This window comes from Rhea pennata, chromosome 4 (assembly GCF_028389875.1).
Source record: "Rhea pennata isolate bPtePen1 chromosome 4, bPtePen1.pri, whole genome shotgun sequence".
In the NCBI taxonomy this organism is placed as follows: Eukaryota; Metazoa; Chordata; class Aves; order Rheiformes; family Rheidae; genus Rhea; species Rhea pennata.
Window position 1 is genome coordinate 364299 of NC_084666.1, and position 11217 is coordinate 375515.

Here is an 11217-nt window from a genome sequence, read left to right on the forward strand (position 1 = left end):
AATAAATTTCTGGTACGGCAAAAGCCCCGCCGGGGGCGGGGGGGGGGGGGGGGGGCGCGCGGCGGGAGGCACCGGCACCCGGCGGCCGCGGGGCCCCGCCGCGCCCGGACGCCCCGAGGAGCGCTTAAAGCGCGTTACAGCGGGCGGGCGGGGCGGCTCGGCGCCCCGTGTGTCCGCGCTGGCGGCGGCGCGGCCCGCACCGGGCCCGCAGCGGCACCCCCCCTCCCCCCCCGCCGCGCCGCCGCCCCCGCGGAGCCCCGGGCCCCCGGCGGCCCCGAGCGGCGGGGACCCCCCTCCCCGCCCCCGCGTCTCGGCGCGCGGCGGCGGAGGCTCCTCCTCCGGTGCCCAATTAGCCGCCCCGGCCCCGTGCCTTTAAGGCTGCGGCACCGGGGCCGCGGGGGGAGCGGCGGCGGCGGGCGCGGAGCTGGCCCAGCGGCTCCCGGCGCCGGCACCGTGCGCTCCGCCGCCGGCGGGCCCCTGCCGAGGGGGCGGGCTGCGCCCGCGGGTTTAAGTGCGGCCGCGGCGGGCGCGGACGAGCTTCATGCGCGGGCGGGGCGCCCGGGAGAGGGGCTGCGAGGGGGGATCCGCCGCCGCGCCCCCGGCACCATGAGGCGGGCGCGCCGCTGAGCCGCGCCGGTGCGGAGGCGGCGCGGGGCCGCGCCATGACCTCGGCGCGGGAGGCGGCGGCGGGGCCCCCCCCGCTGCACGCCGCGGCCGAGGAGCGCCGCCGCGGCGCCCTGGACCAGCTCCCGCCGCCCGCCAACTCCAACAAGCCGCTGACGCCCTTCAGCATCGAGGACATCCTCAGCAAGCCCTCGGGGCGCAAGGCCCCCGCCGGGCACGGCGCGCCCCCGGCGCGGCTGCCGGACAAGGCGGCGGGGCCCGGCGCGCCGCGCGGCGCCGCGGGCGCCCCGTCCTCTCCGCTCTGCGCCCTGGAGGAGCTCGCCAGCAAAACTTTCAAGGGGCTGGAGCTGAACGTGCTGCAGGCGGCGGAAGGTACCGGGGCGCTTGGGGGGGCGAGCGGCGGCCGGGAGCTGGGGCGCCCGCGGGGCCGAGGCCCGGGCCCGGCGGCGAAGGGGCAGGTGCCTGCGGGCGCCGCGGCCGCCGAGCTGCCTGTGCCGCCGGGCGCGGGGCCGGGCGCGCGCCGCCGCCGCGCTCTGACCGCGGCCGGGGTCTCTCCCGGCCCTAGCGCGGCCGCGGCTCGGTAAGTTTGGTTCGTGTCCGCACCACGCCGGCCCGATGCAGCACCGGGGCGGCAGTGAGACCCGCGGCTCGGGGCGCGCCGGCGGAAGGGCCGCGATCGGCGCTGCGGGCACCAGCCCGGGGAGCCTGCCGGGCCCCGAGCCCCGGCTCCGGGCTCCGTGTAACAGTGCGCCGCGGCCCGGAGGGCAGGAAGCGGCCCGGTGCCGTAGACAGTCCGCGGGAGCCTGAGCGAGCCCGGCGCCGCCGCCGCCCCTGGGGCCGCCGGGCCGAGCAGATCCGCGGCGGCGGGAGCCCTCGGCGGAGCGGCCTCGGCCGAGCTCCCAGCGCCCCGGGACGGGCGCCGGCAGCCGCCGAGACAACGAGACGGAGGCGCGGACACAGCGACCGCGACAGCGGCTCGGCGGAGAGCGACGGGGAAGCCCGGGAGCACAACGAAACCGCGAACTGTGCAAGTATTTCAACGAACGGCGCCGGGGGCACGGCGGAGCCGGTAGCGAGCGGAGCCGGGGATGGGCCGCCGGCAGCTCCGGGCTCGGCGCCGCGGTAAAACGCTACCGTGCGCGCACGGAGGCCGCGGCCGCGGGCGGATCGCTCCCGCAGGCGACGAGAACCCGTTAACGGAGGGGCGCCGGGACGGCCCGGCGGTCGGACCGGGACGCCGTCGCCAGTGCGAATCTGTTACCGAGCGCGGAGAAACAGAGCGGCCGCGAATGGATCGGTCCCGTCGATAACAGCAAGCCTTTAACGAAAAGGCCCGCTGTCCCGTCGTTTTTCGGGATCTCGGTGCTCACGTGAATTCGTTGCATCGGAAACACACGCACGGACCGTCCCGGGCCGGGCTCCGCGTGCTCACTGCCGAAATCCCGTTTGCAGGGCCACGGGGGCCCGGCGCCCCGCGCTCCCGTTACCGGCGGCGGCGGAGAGGCGTCCGGCGGCCGCCGTAAATCCCCGCCTGTCTCGCGGGTGGAAACGGGCTAGGGGAGCCCGCGGGGCCGGCGGGGACCGGGCGCGGTTCCCGTCGCGCTTCCGCGGAGCGGGACAGAGAAATCCCGTTGTCACCGGACCCCGGACAGCAGAGCGTAAACGGGATCTTGTTGCCACTGTATTAAAAAATCCTTTGTCGAGCGGACACCGCGCACCGGCCGGGCCGATCGGCGATCCCCAAGCTAGTGAAATAAACCGTTACTCGGACGGACACATGGACACAGCCGGGCCGATCGCCGTTTTCGTAGATAACGAAAAATAAAACATTTCTCCAGACGGACACGGCCGCGCCGATCGCCTTTCTCGTAGCTAACAAAAACCAACCCCATTTCCCCGGACGGACACACGGACACGGCCGCGCCGATCGTCTTTCTTGTAGCTAACGAAAAAAAAAAAAAAAAAAACATTTCCCCTGAAGGACACACGGACACGGCAGGGCCGATCGCCTTTCTTGTAGCTAAGGAAAAACAAAACGTTTCTCCGGAGGGAAGCATGGACACAGCCGGGCCGATCGCCGTTCCCGTAGCTAACGAAAAGAAAGCATTTCACCGGACAGACACAAGGACATGGCAGGGCCGATCGTCTTTCTTGTAGCTAACGGAAAATAAAAGCATTTCCCCAAACGGACACACGGACACGGCCGCGCCGGTCGTCTTTCTCGTAGCTAACGGGGAAAACAAACAAACAAAAAAATTTCTCCGGACGGACGCACGGACACGGCCGCGCCGGTCGTCTTTCTTGTAGCTAACGAAAAAATAAACATTTCCCGGAGGGGCCCACGGCCAGGCCGGTCGCCGCTCCCGCAGTTAGCGCACAGGCGCTTTCGGCGAGCGGAGCCGGCCCCGAAGCGCAGAGCGGCGGCGGCGGCGCCGGGAGCCCCGGCGCGGGCAGCCCCGGCGACCCGCGGGGACAAGCCCGTTACGAGGCGCACGGAGCCGCCAGGGAGCGGGATGCCGCAGTAAATCCCCCACGGGCTGAACGGGGCCGCGGGCGGGCGCACCGGCGCCGGGGGCACGGCGGAGCCGGTAGCGGGCGGAGCCGGGGATGGGCCGCCGGCAGCTCCGGGCTCGGCGCCGCGGTAAAACGCTACCGTGCGCGCACGGAGGCCGCGGCCGCGGGCGGATCGCTCCCGCAGGCGACGAGAACCCGTTAACGGAGGGGCGCCGGGACGGCCCGGCTGGCGGACCGGGACGCCATCGCCAGTGCGAATCCGTTAGGAGCCCCGGCAGACGGGCGGCGGCAGGGGCGAGCCCCGAGCCGTGGGAGCGCGGCCGGGCCGCGGGCCGGGAGCTGCCACGCGTCCGTTACCGAGTGCGGGCGGCGGATCGGCCCCGTCGGTAACCGAAAGCCTCTAACGGGCGGACCGGGGACGTAAAATTTGTTTAAACGAAAGGAGGCCGGGACGGAGCGCGAGTGGATCGGGCCCCTCTCTCGCAGCTCGGACTGCCCCGGCCCCGGCTCCGCGCTGCTGCGAGCCCGGCGGGGAGCGGCCCCCGGGCTCCCGGGCACGGCGGCTCCTGGAGAGGCCGCTCCGGGGCCGGGGAGAGGCAGGGGCGCCGCGTTCGCTGCCGGCGGGCGCCAACGGGACCGGAGCCCCGGAGATGCCGGCGGGGACGCGGATCGGCGGGCCGAGCCCGCGCGTGGAGGGACACGGGTGGACTCGGCCTGCACCGCGGAGCTGGGCGGGCGAGAGCGGCGGGCCGGGAGTGGCGCTCGGCTGAGCCCCGGGAGCCTGCAGGGGACGGTGGGGCACAGGCCTGGCCATCTCGGGTGGGCACGGCGTGGCACGGGTCAGCATTGCACGGCTCGGCTCGGCTTGGTTCGCTTTGCACGGGTCGGCACTGAACGGCTCGGCTCGGCAACGGCCGCCTCGGCTTGTCTCCGCCTCGCCCGGTTCGGCACTGCCTGGGTAGGGAAGAGACGGCTCGTCACGGCGCTGCGGGGACCGGATCGGCCCGCTTCGACATTTCATGGCTGGGCAGGGCGCGGCATTGAACGGCTCGGCGCAGCTCGGCACGGCACGGTGCCAGTTCGGCTCGGCCCAGTTCGGCATTGCGTGGCTGGGCAGGGTGCGGTATTGAACGGCACAGCTCAGCACGGCACGGCGCGGGTCGGCTTAGGCCGGTTCGGCTCGGCCCGGTTCGGCATTGCGTGGCTGGGCAGGGGTCCGCAGGGGGCGGCCCGGCCCGGTTCGGCACTGCCTGGCCGGCAGGGGCCGGGCGGAGGCGCCGCGGCGGGGCCGGCGGGGGCGCACCGGGCCGGGGAGCGCCGCCGCCGCGCTGAGCCCGCCGTGTCCCCGCAGGTCGGGAGCCGCTGGGCGCCTTCGGGCACCGCCAGGCCTCCAAGAAGCGGCGGAAGTCGCGGACGGCGTTCACCAACCAGCAGATCTACGAGCTGGAGAAGCGGTTCCTCTACCAGAAGTACCTGTCGCCGGCGGACCGGGACCAGCTGGCGCAGCGGCTGGCGCTGAGCACGGCCCAAGTCATCACCTGGTTCCAGAACCGCCGCGCCAAGCTCAAGCGCGACCTGGAGGAGATGCGCGCCGACGTGGCCTCGCTGCAGGCGCTGCCGCCCGCCGCCCTCGAGCAGCTGGCGGCGCTGCCCGAGCCGCCGCGCTCCCCGGGGCCCGGCCCCGCCGCCGGCCCCCCGCCGCCGCCGCCGCCCGCCTCCGAGCTCTCCGAGGAGGAGATCGACGTGGCGGACTGAGCGGGCGGCGCCGCGGCGAGCCGGGCCGCCGGCGCCCGGACTGACCGAGCACACCTCAGCCGGACGGGGCGGCCGCGCTGCCGCCGGGCCCCCCACCCCCCGCGCCGCGGGGAATTGGTGCAATTTTCTCTTTTTGTCTTTGTTTCTTTCTTTTTTTAATTTTATTTTCTATCGTGTCTGTCCTGTCGGTCTGTCTGTGCCGGCCTCGTCGCCCCCAGCTGCCCCGTGGGGCTGCCCCACAACGAGCCGGGCCCAGGGCGGGGGGGAGGGGGGGGGGAGAAGGAGCCGGGACTCAGGGGCCCGGCCTGGCCCGTGTGTATATATTTTGAATAAAGGAGACACCTTATTAATGAGGAGCAGAGGGACTCACTGGGGCAAGGGGTCTGGCCAGCACGGGACATGAGACAGCAAGGGATGGACGGACCGACAAGGTGGACCCCGAATAAGGGCGTGGGAGGGGTGTGCACATACCACACAGTCCGTCCCCCTCCCCCCCCCGCCCCCTGAGCTGTGCACACACTCCCGTACCAGGACAGCGGTGTTCCTGGTGCCCTCTCCAGGTCCTCGTGTGGGTGCATCGGCAGCCCCTCCAGGCCAGGCACCCCAGTCCAGGGCAGTGCCCCCCTCTGGGCTGGGCCGGCCCAAACGGTTCAGTCTGGGCCATGGCACCATGTATTACCATGTCCAGCAGTGGGGGCTGACAGAGGAGCTGTCCCTGGAGCCTGCCCTGGCCCAGGTGCTGCTGGAGCACTGGGACCCCCAGCTCATGCTCCCCCCACCTCATACTGTCCCCACCCCAGGCAGCCCAGCAGTGCCCTGTCCTCGGGCCCCCGGCCTGTCGGGGCACTGCTGTGAGTGGGCCGGCTGCTTTGAGTCTGGCCAGCAGCCCAGGGCCACAGGTTCCCTGGGCCACATCCCCATGCAGTGCCACGTCCCACGGAGCTGTGCCCCACATCACACAGTCTCAACTCCCACAGGCACAGTGGGGCCAGCCCACACCCAGTGACAGAGTGCAGGAAACCAAGCACTGTCGAGCGATGCACCAGTGACGGAGGTGGGCTGCAAAGTGCTGTGGTCATCGGGCTGGTCAGCACCCGGGCAGAGGGTGAGCAGGGGGATGCCGCGGGTTGCAGCCCCAAAACCACCCTCTGGTTCTGTCCCCTGCCTGCCAGGCTGACGTGCCAGTGGGTGAGTGCTGCCAGAGCAGCAGTGGGCTTGCACGAGTGAGTGCAAACACATCCCACGTGGGAGCATGCCACCTTGCCAATGTGCCCATGTGCGTGTGCGACAGCAGTGGCATGGACGTCTGTGTGAACGCACTTACACATGCGTGTGACCCTCTCCAGCTGCCCACACACGCCGTCTCACGTCTGGCTGCAGAGGGACGGCGGGCGGCCAGAGGGACAGGGCCTGGAGAGCTGGGATCAGCGCATGCTGCTGGGCAGAGGGCAGAGCCCAGCCCCTCCGTGACGGAGTCGGTCTGGCAGCGTTTCCAGCACAGCATGCCAAAAAAGTGATTTCAGCTGGGCTGAGAAGCTGCAGAGCCCGTATGAGGCACATGTGTGTCGAGCATCTCAGCCCCTTCCTGCATGGCCCTGCCACAGAGGCACCTGCTCCGACGGCCTGCGAGTCCATGCCAGCTGCCCGTGACGTCATGCTGCTGTGGTGACCTCACTGCTGAGTGATGATGTCAGCTGGAGAGGCTCTGGCTTTGCCTGCGGAGGAGCAGGGAAGTCCCCAGGCAGCAGGGGGAGACACTGGGGGCCTGCGTGGGGTCTTGCACATTGGGGTGCATGCTGCAGTCTCCAGCCCCCTCCCGTCACCCCCAATGTCCAACATTTCCTTTGCACACAGGCCTGGAGATGGGGCAAGTGCAATCACCTGGGCTTGCGATGGGACACAGCCAGTGCCGCAAGCAAGGAGCCCAGACACTGCAGGGATGGGCAGCCATGGGGAGGTGTCAGGCACTACCACCTCCATGCCCTTGCAGGAGGTCCCTGGAGCCTCCCTCTCTACAGCTATATGTGTCTCTTGCCTGCGAGTCCCACCAGAATCCATATGAGGCCTTGCTGATCTAATTACGCTGGTGCAAACTTCCAAACGGAGACCGCTTCTTCCATTATTTACTCCGTTTTTAATTGCATTGTCCTTCCCTTCCCCCAGCACTGCAGCAGAGCTGGCTGAGGGGGAGGGGGGAGAAATGAGATTTAGCCCTGAAAGTGCCTTTGAGCATACCCCCGTAGGGAATTGCTTTTAATTTGACAGGTAGGAGGCCTCAGAAAGGCGTACGTGGTGCATGCGCATGGCCGTGCTGCAAACCTTCCCCAGAGCTGGGGCGGGCACGTGGCCTGTGCCGCCGGCCTGGCGCCTCGCAGGAGTGCCCCCAAAGCAGGACGGCTGCCCGCGGCAGCGCGTTCCTCTGGGGAATGGACTGGGATGAGCTCTGGGCGGCACACCGAGGGCGCAAAGCAGTGGCTGGGAGCTGTTGGCATGCACGTCCACGAATGCCAACATCGGGCAAGATGCCCCTGGCCAGAGCTCTCCAAAAGACGGAGGCAGAGGGCAAAAGCTGGGACAGGATCCTGGACATCCCTCCCTGCCTCCCTTCTCCCACCTCTTCCCGATTTGCACCACCCAGCTCTGCTCAGAGACCACCAGGGAACACCAGCCCCAGGCAACATCTCCAGCGTCAGGAGTCCCACTCTGCACCCACACTGGGGCTGCCCCTTCCCCCCCCGACTTCCTGTGGGCCCCCAGAGGCTCCGAGGACAGCCCAGGCCAGCAGGATCTGCCCACAGCACTGTGGGGTTTGCACATGCAGCAGTGGCACGTGCAAATGCTGCGATGGGATCTGTACACGCAGAAGTAGGGCTGGCACATGCCACACTGAAGGGGTGCACGTGTCTTGGTGGGTTTTGTACATGCTGCAGTGGTGTTTGCACACACAGACTTATGGTTTGTGTACATGGCAGCAGGGCTTCTGCACACTGCAGGGGGGTTGCAGATACCACAGTGGGATTTGCACATGCAGCAGTGGGGTTTGCACATGCATAAGCAGGGTTTGTGCATGCAGCAGTGGGGTTTGCTTATGTAGCAGTGGGGTTTGTTCATGCAGCAGTGGAATTTGCACATGCAGCAGCGAGGTCTGTGCCTGCAGCTGCAGGGTTTGCTCGTGCAGCAGTGGGGTTTGTGCACGCAGCACTGTGGTTTGCACACAGCAGAGGCTTTGCACACACAGGGCACAAGGCAGTCATGCTGGTAGCACAGCAGTTGGAGCACACCCCCCTCACTGAAGGCAGAGAAGCAGCATCAGGCAGGGACAGGCGTGATGGCAGTCACGGCTGCACTCTCGATCGCTCTGCGAGAGCGCAGGGGCTTTGTCAGCAGCAAAAAGAAGCAGAACCGGGGAAAGCTCAGCATTGCCTGGGAGGAATTGTCTGGTGAAAAGGGAGGACCACCCACCCCCATCTCATGGGAGCATCCCTCCCAGAGACCCCCAGCAGGTCAGGGCAGGCTGGATGCTGTACCAGTCCCTGGGGCTAGAGCCAGGCGCTGCCAAGCACCAGGGCAGCACTGCCTACTGGGCACTCACAGCCTTCGCCACTCATTTGGTTGCCAAAAGCAAAGGCTTCACCCAGGCCCCAGCAGCTCCTGCAGTGCAACCACAGCCAAGCGAGTGAGATGGAGACAAGCAGCCGCCGCACTCGCCACCCCCACAGCCACCACCGGCAGGGAGCCTGCTCCGGGGGCCTCTTCCTGGGCCAGCGGCACTGGGAGACAGCCCCAACCTCCATGGTGGAGCTGAGCTGTGGCGCCCGGGGAGCTGCTGGGGCCCACGTACAGGGAGCAGGTGTGCACACACAGACACGCACATGCACACACAGCTACTCCCTTGCACACACACTGGACACAAACAGAGGCAAAAGCAGCGCACACACACCACATCCCCACTCTGTGCAGAGCAGCTTTGGGACACCAAGTGGCCCCAGCATGGCTCACTCCACCAGCGCCCCTCACTGTGGCCTCTGGGCTGCAGCTCACCGAGCCCCTGTCCTGGCCCCAGCTTTGCTGCCTCCTCTCCTGCCCCATGCCAGGCCATCCCCTGGGTGCTGCTAATCACGGGGAGGAAGTGGCTGCTGGGCCAGGCAGCGTCTGGAGTCGCCCTTGGCCGCCCCGTGCGCGATTCTGCTCTGGGAGACGGCGCAGGCGCTGGGCAAGCTGCCATCAGCTGTGCTGCACCCTGCCAGTTCCCACCGCTGCCGTGCGGCCACACAGCGGGGCCCGGCAGCAAGCGGGAACGGCTGCCCCCACGCTGCCCATGCCGCCTGGGTGGGCGCAGCATGCAGGGATCCATGGTGCAACACCCGGCCACGGGCACGGGCCCACACAGCACCACTGGTGCACATGTGCACACAGGGCACTACTGTGCACAGTTTCACATCCATGCAAATGTGCACACGCAGACATACACACATGCACAGGTGCACACAGGTGTGTGCAGGCTCCTGGGGTACAAACATGGGTACAGACGCACCGTGGATACAGCACAACCATTCACTCCCAGGTACGTGCATGCAGGGATATGCACGTGCCAGTGTGCACGCGTGCCAGTGCACACACATGCTGGTGTGCACACATGCCAGCGTGCACACACACATGCAGGGCACACACACCATGGTGCATAGCAGACACACGGTATCTGCACAGCGTTACCACTCAGCAGGGCAGCAGTGCACACGCGTCCCAGCACATGGCACGGACGCGCACTGCCAAACAGCAGTGCAAAGCAGAGACCTGTCCCCCACGACCCTAAAGCATCGTGTGCACACGTGTGAACATGCATGCTGCCAACATGTGTGCTCCCTCTGTGTGGGTCTCGCCAGGGACCCCCAGCCCCTGGGCCTGGTGTACGGAGGGACACAGAAAGCCCATCCGTTTCGGCTCAGCCCTGGGGGTGCCGTGCTGCTGCCGTGCTCCTTCCCCACAGGAAGGGACCTTAAAGCACAGCTTAAACACGATGGCTCTGCCGCAGCCCCCAGCTCCTTGCGCCCCAGCGGGCCATGCCCATCACCTGGCCTCGGGGCAGCTCTGGCGCCATGGGCAGGCAGGCGCTGCTGCAGCGGGGGACGTGTCAGCCCCACACTCCGCTCCTCCCCACACATTCTCATCTTTTTCCTCTTCCAATTTTCTGGATGATTAACTCTACTGCTGTTTCCTGACAACCTCTGCTGTTGGTATTAATTTCTTTTAACTAGTGATTAATTACTCGCTGTCTCCTGCGCGCCTTCTCCCTGTCGCCTATTTGCATATTAATCAAATCCTACTTGATGGGCTGCCCGTTACCTTCTTGCCACCATGGTCCCTGCGAGTCTGTCACCGGCGAGGGATGGCAGAGCGCAGACTCCTGTCCCCGCACTTGCCCCACATGTGTGGGGCAGTGGGACGCCAGCACACTTGGGGCCTGCCTCGAGGCTGGACCCCATGCAGTGGGAACCCCAGACCCGACCTGCCCCATTGCTCAACACACACTGACCCTGCACAACCCGGACCACCAGCCCTGACCCACACCGATCCTGCACAACCCGGACCCCTAGCCCCAACCCACACCAACCCTGCACACCGGACCCGCAGCCCTGACCCACACCGACCCTGCACACCGGACCCCTAGCCCCGACCCACACCGACCCTGCACACCGGACCCGCAGCCCTGACCCACACCGACCCTGCACACCAGACCCGCAGCCCTGACCCACACCGATCCTGCACACCGGACCCGCAGCCCTGACCCACACCGACCCTGCACACCGGACCCTTAGCCCCGACCCACACTGACCCTGCACACCGGACCCGCAGCCCTGACCCACACTGACCCTGCACACCGGACCCGCATCCCCAACCCACACCGACCCTGCACACCGGACCCGCAGCCCTGACCCACACCGACCCTGCACACCAGACCCCTAGCCCCGACCCACACCGACCCTGCACACCGGACCCGCAGCCCTGACCCACACCGACCCTGCACACCGGACCCCTAGCCCCGACCCACACTGACCCTGCACACCGGACCCGCAGCCCTGACCCACACCGACCCTGCACACCGGACCCCTAGCCCCGACCCACACCGACCCTGCACACCGGACCCGCAGCCCTGACCCACACCGACCCTGTACACCGGACCCCTAGCCCCGACCCACACTGACCCTGCACACCGGACCCGCAGCCCTGACCCACACCGACCCTGCACACCGGACCCTTAGCCCCGACCCACACCGACCCTGCACACCGGACCCGCAGCCCTGACCCACACCGACCCTGCACACC

General features: G+C 68.3%; 1 protein-coding gene across 1 annotated transcript; it reads left to right on the forward strand.

Moving 5' to 3' along the window:
• Positions 1-662: 662 nt before the first annotated feature.
• On the forward strand, positions 663-6363 carry LBX2 (ladybird homeobox 2). The gene is made up of 3 exons (XM_062574475.1): positions 663-996; positions 4490-4811; positions 6240-6363. The coding sequence occupies exons 1-3, from the start codon at positions 663-665 to the stop codon at positions 6361-6363; spliced, it is 780 nt and encodes a 259-aa protein (XP_062430459.1).
• Positions 6364-11217: the final 4854 nt, after the last annotated feature.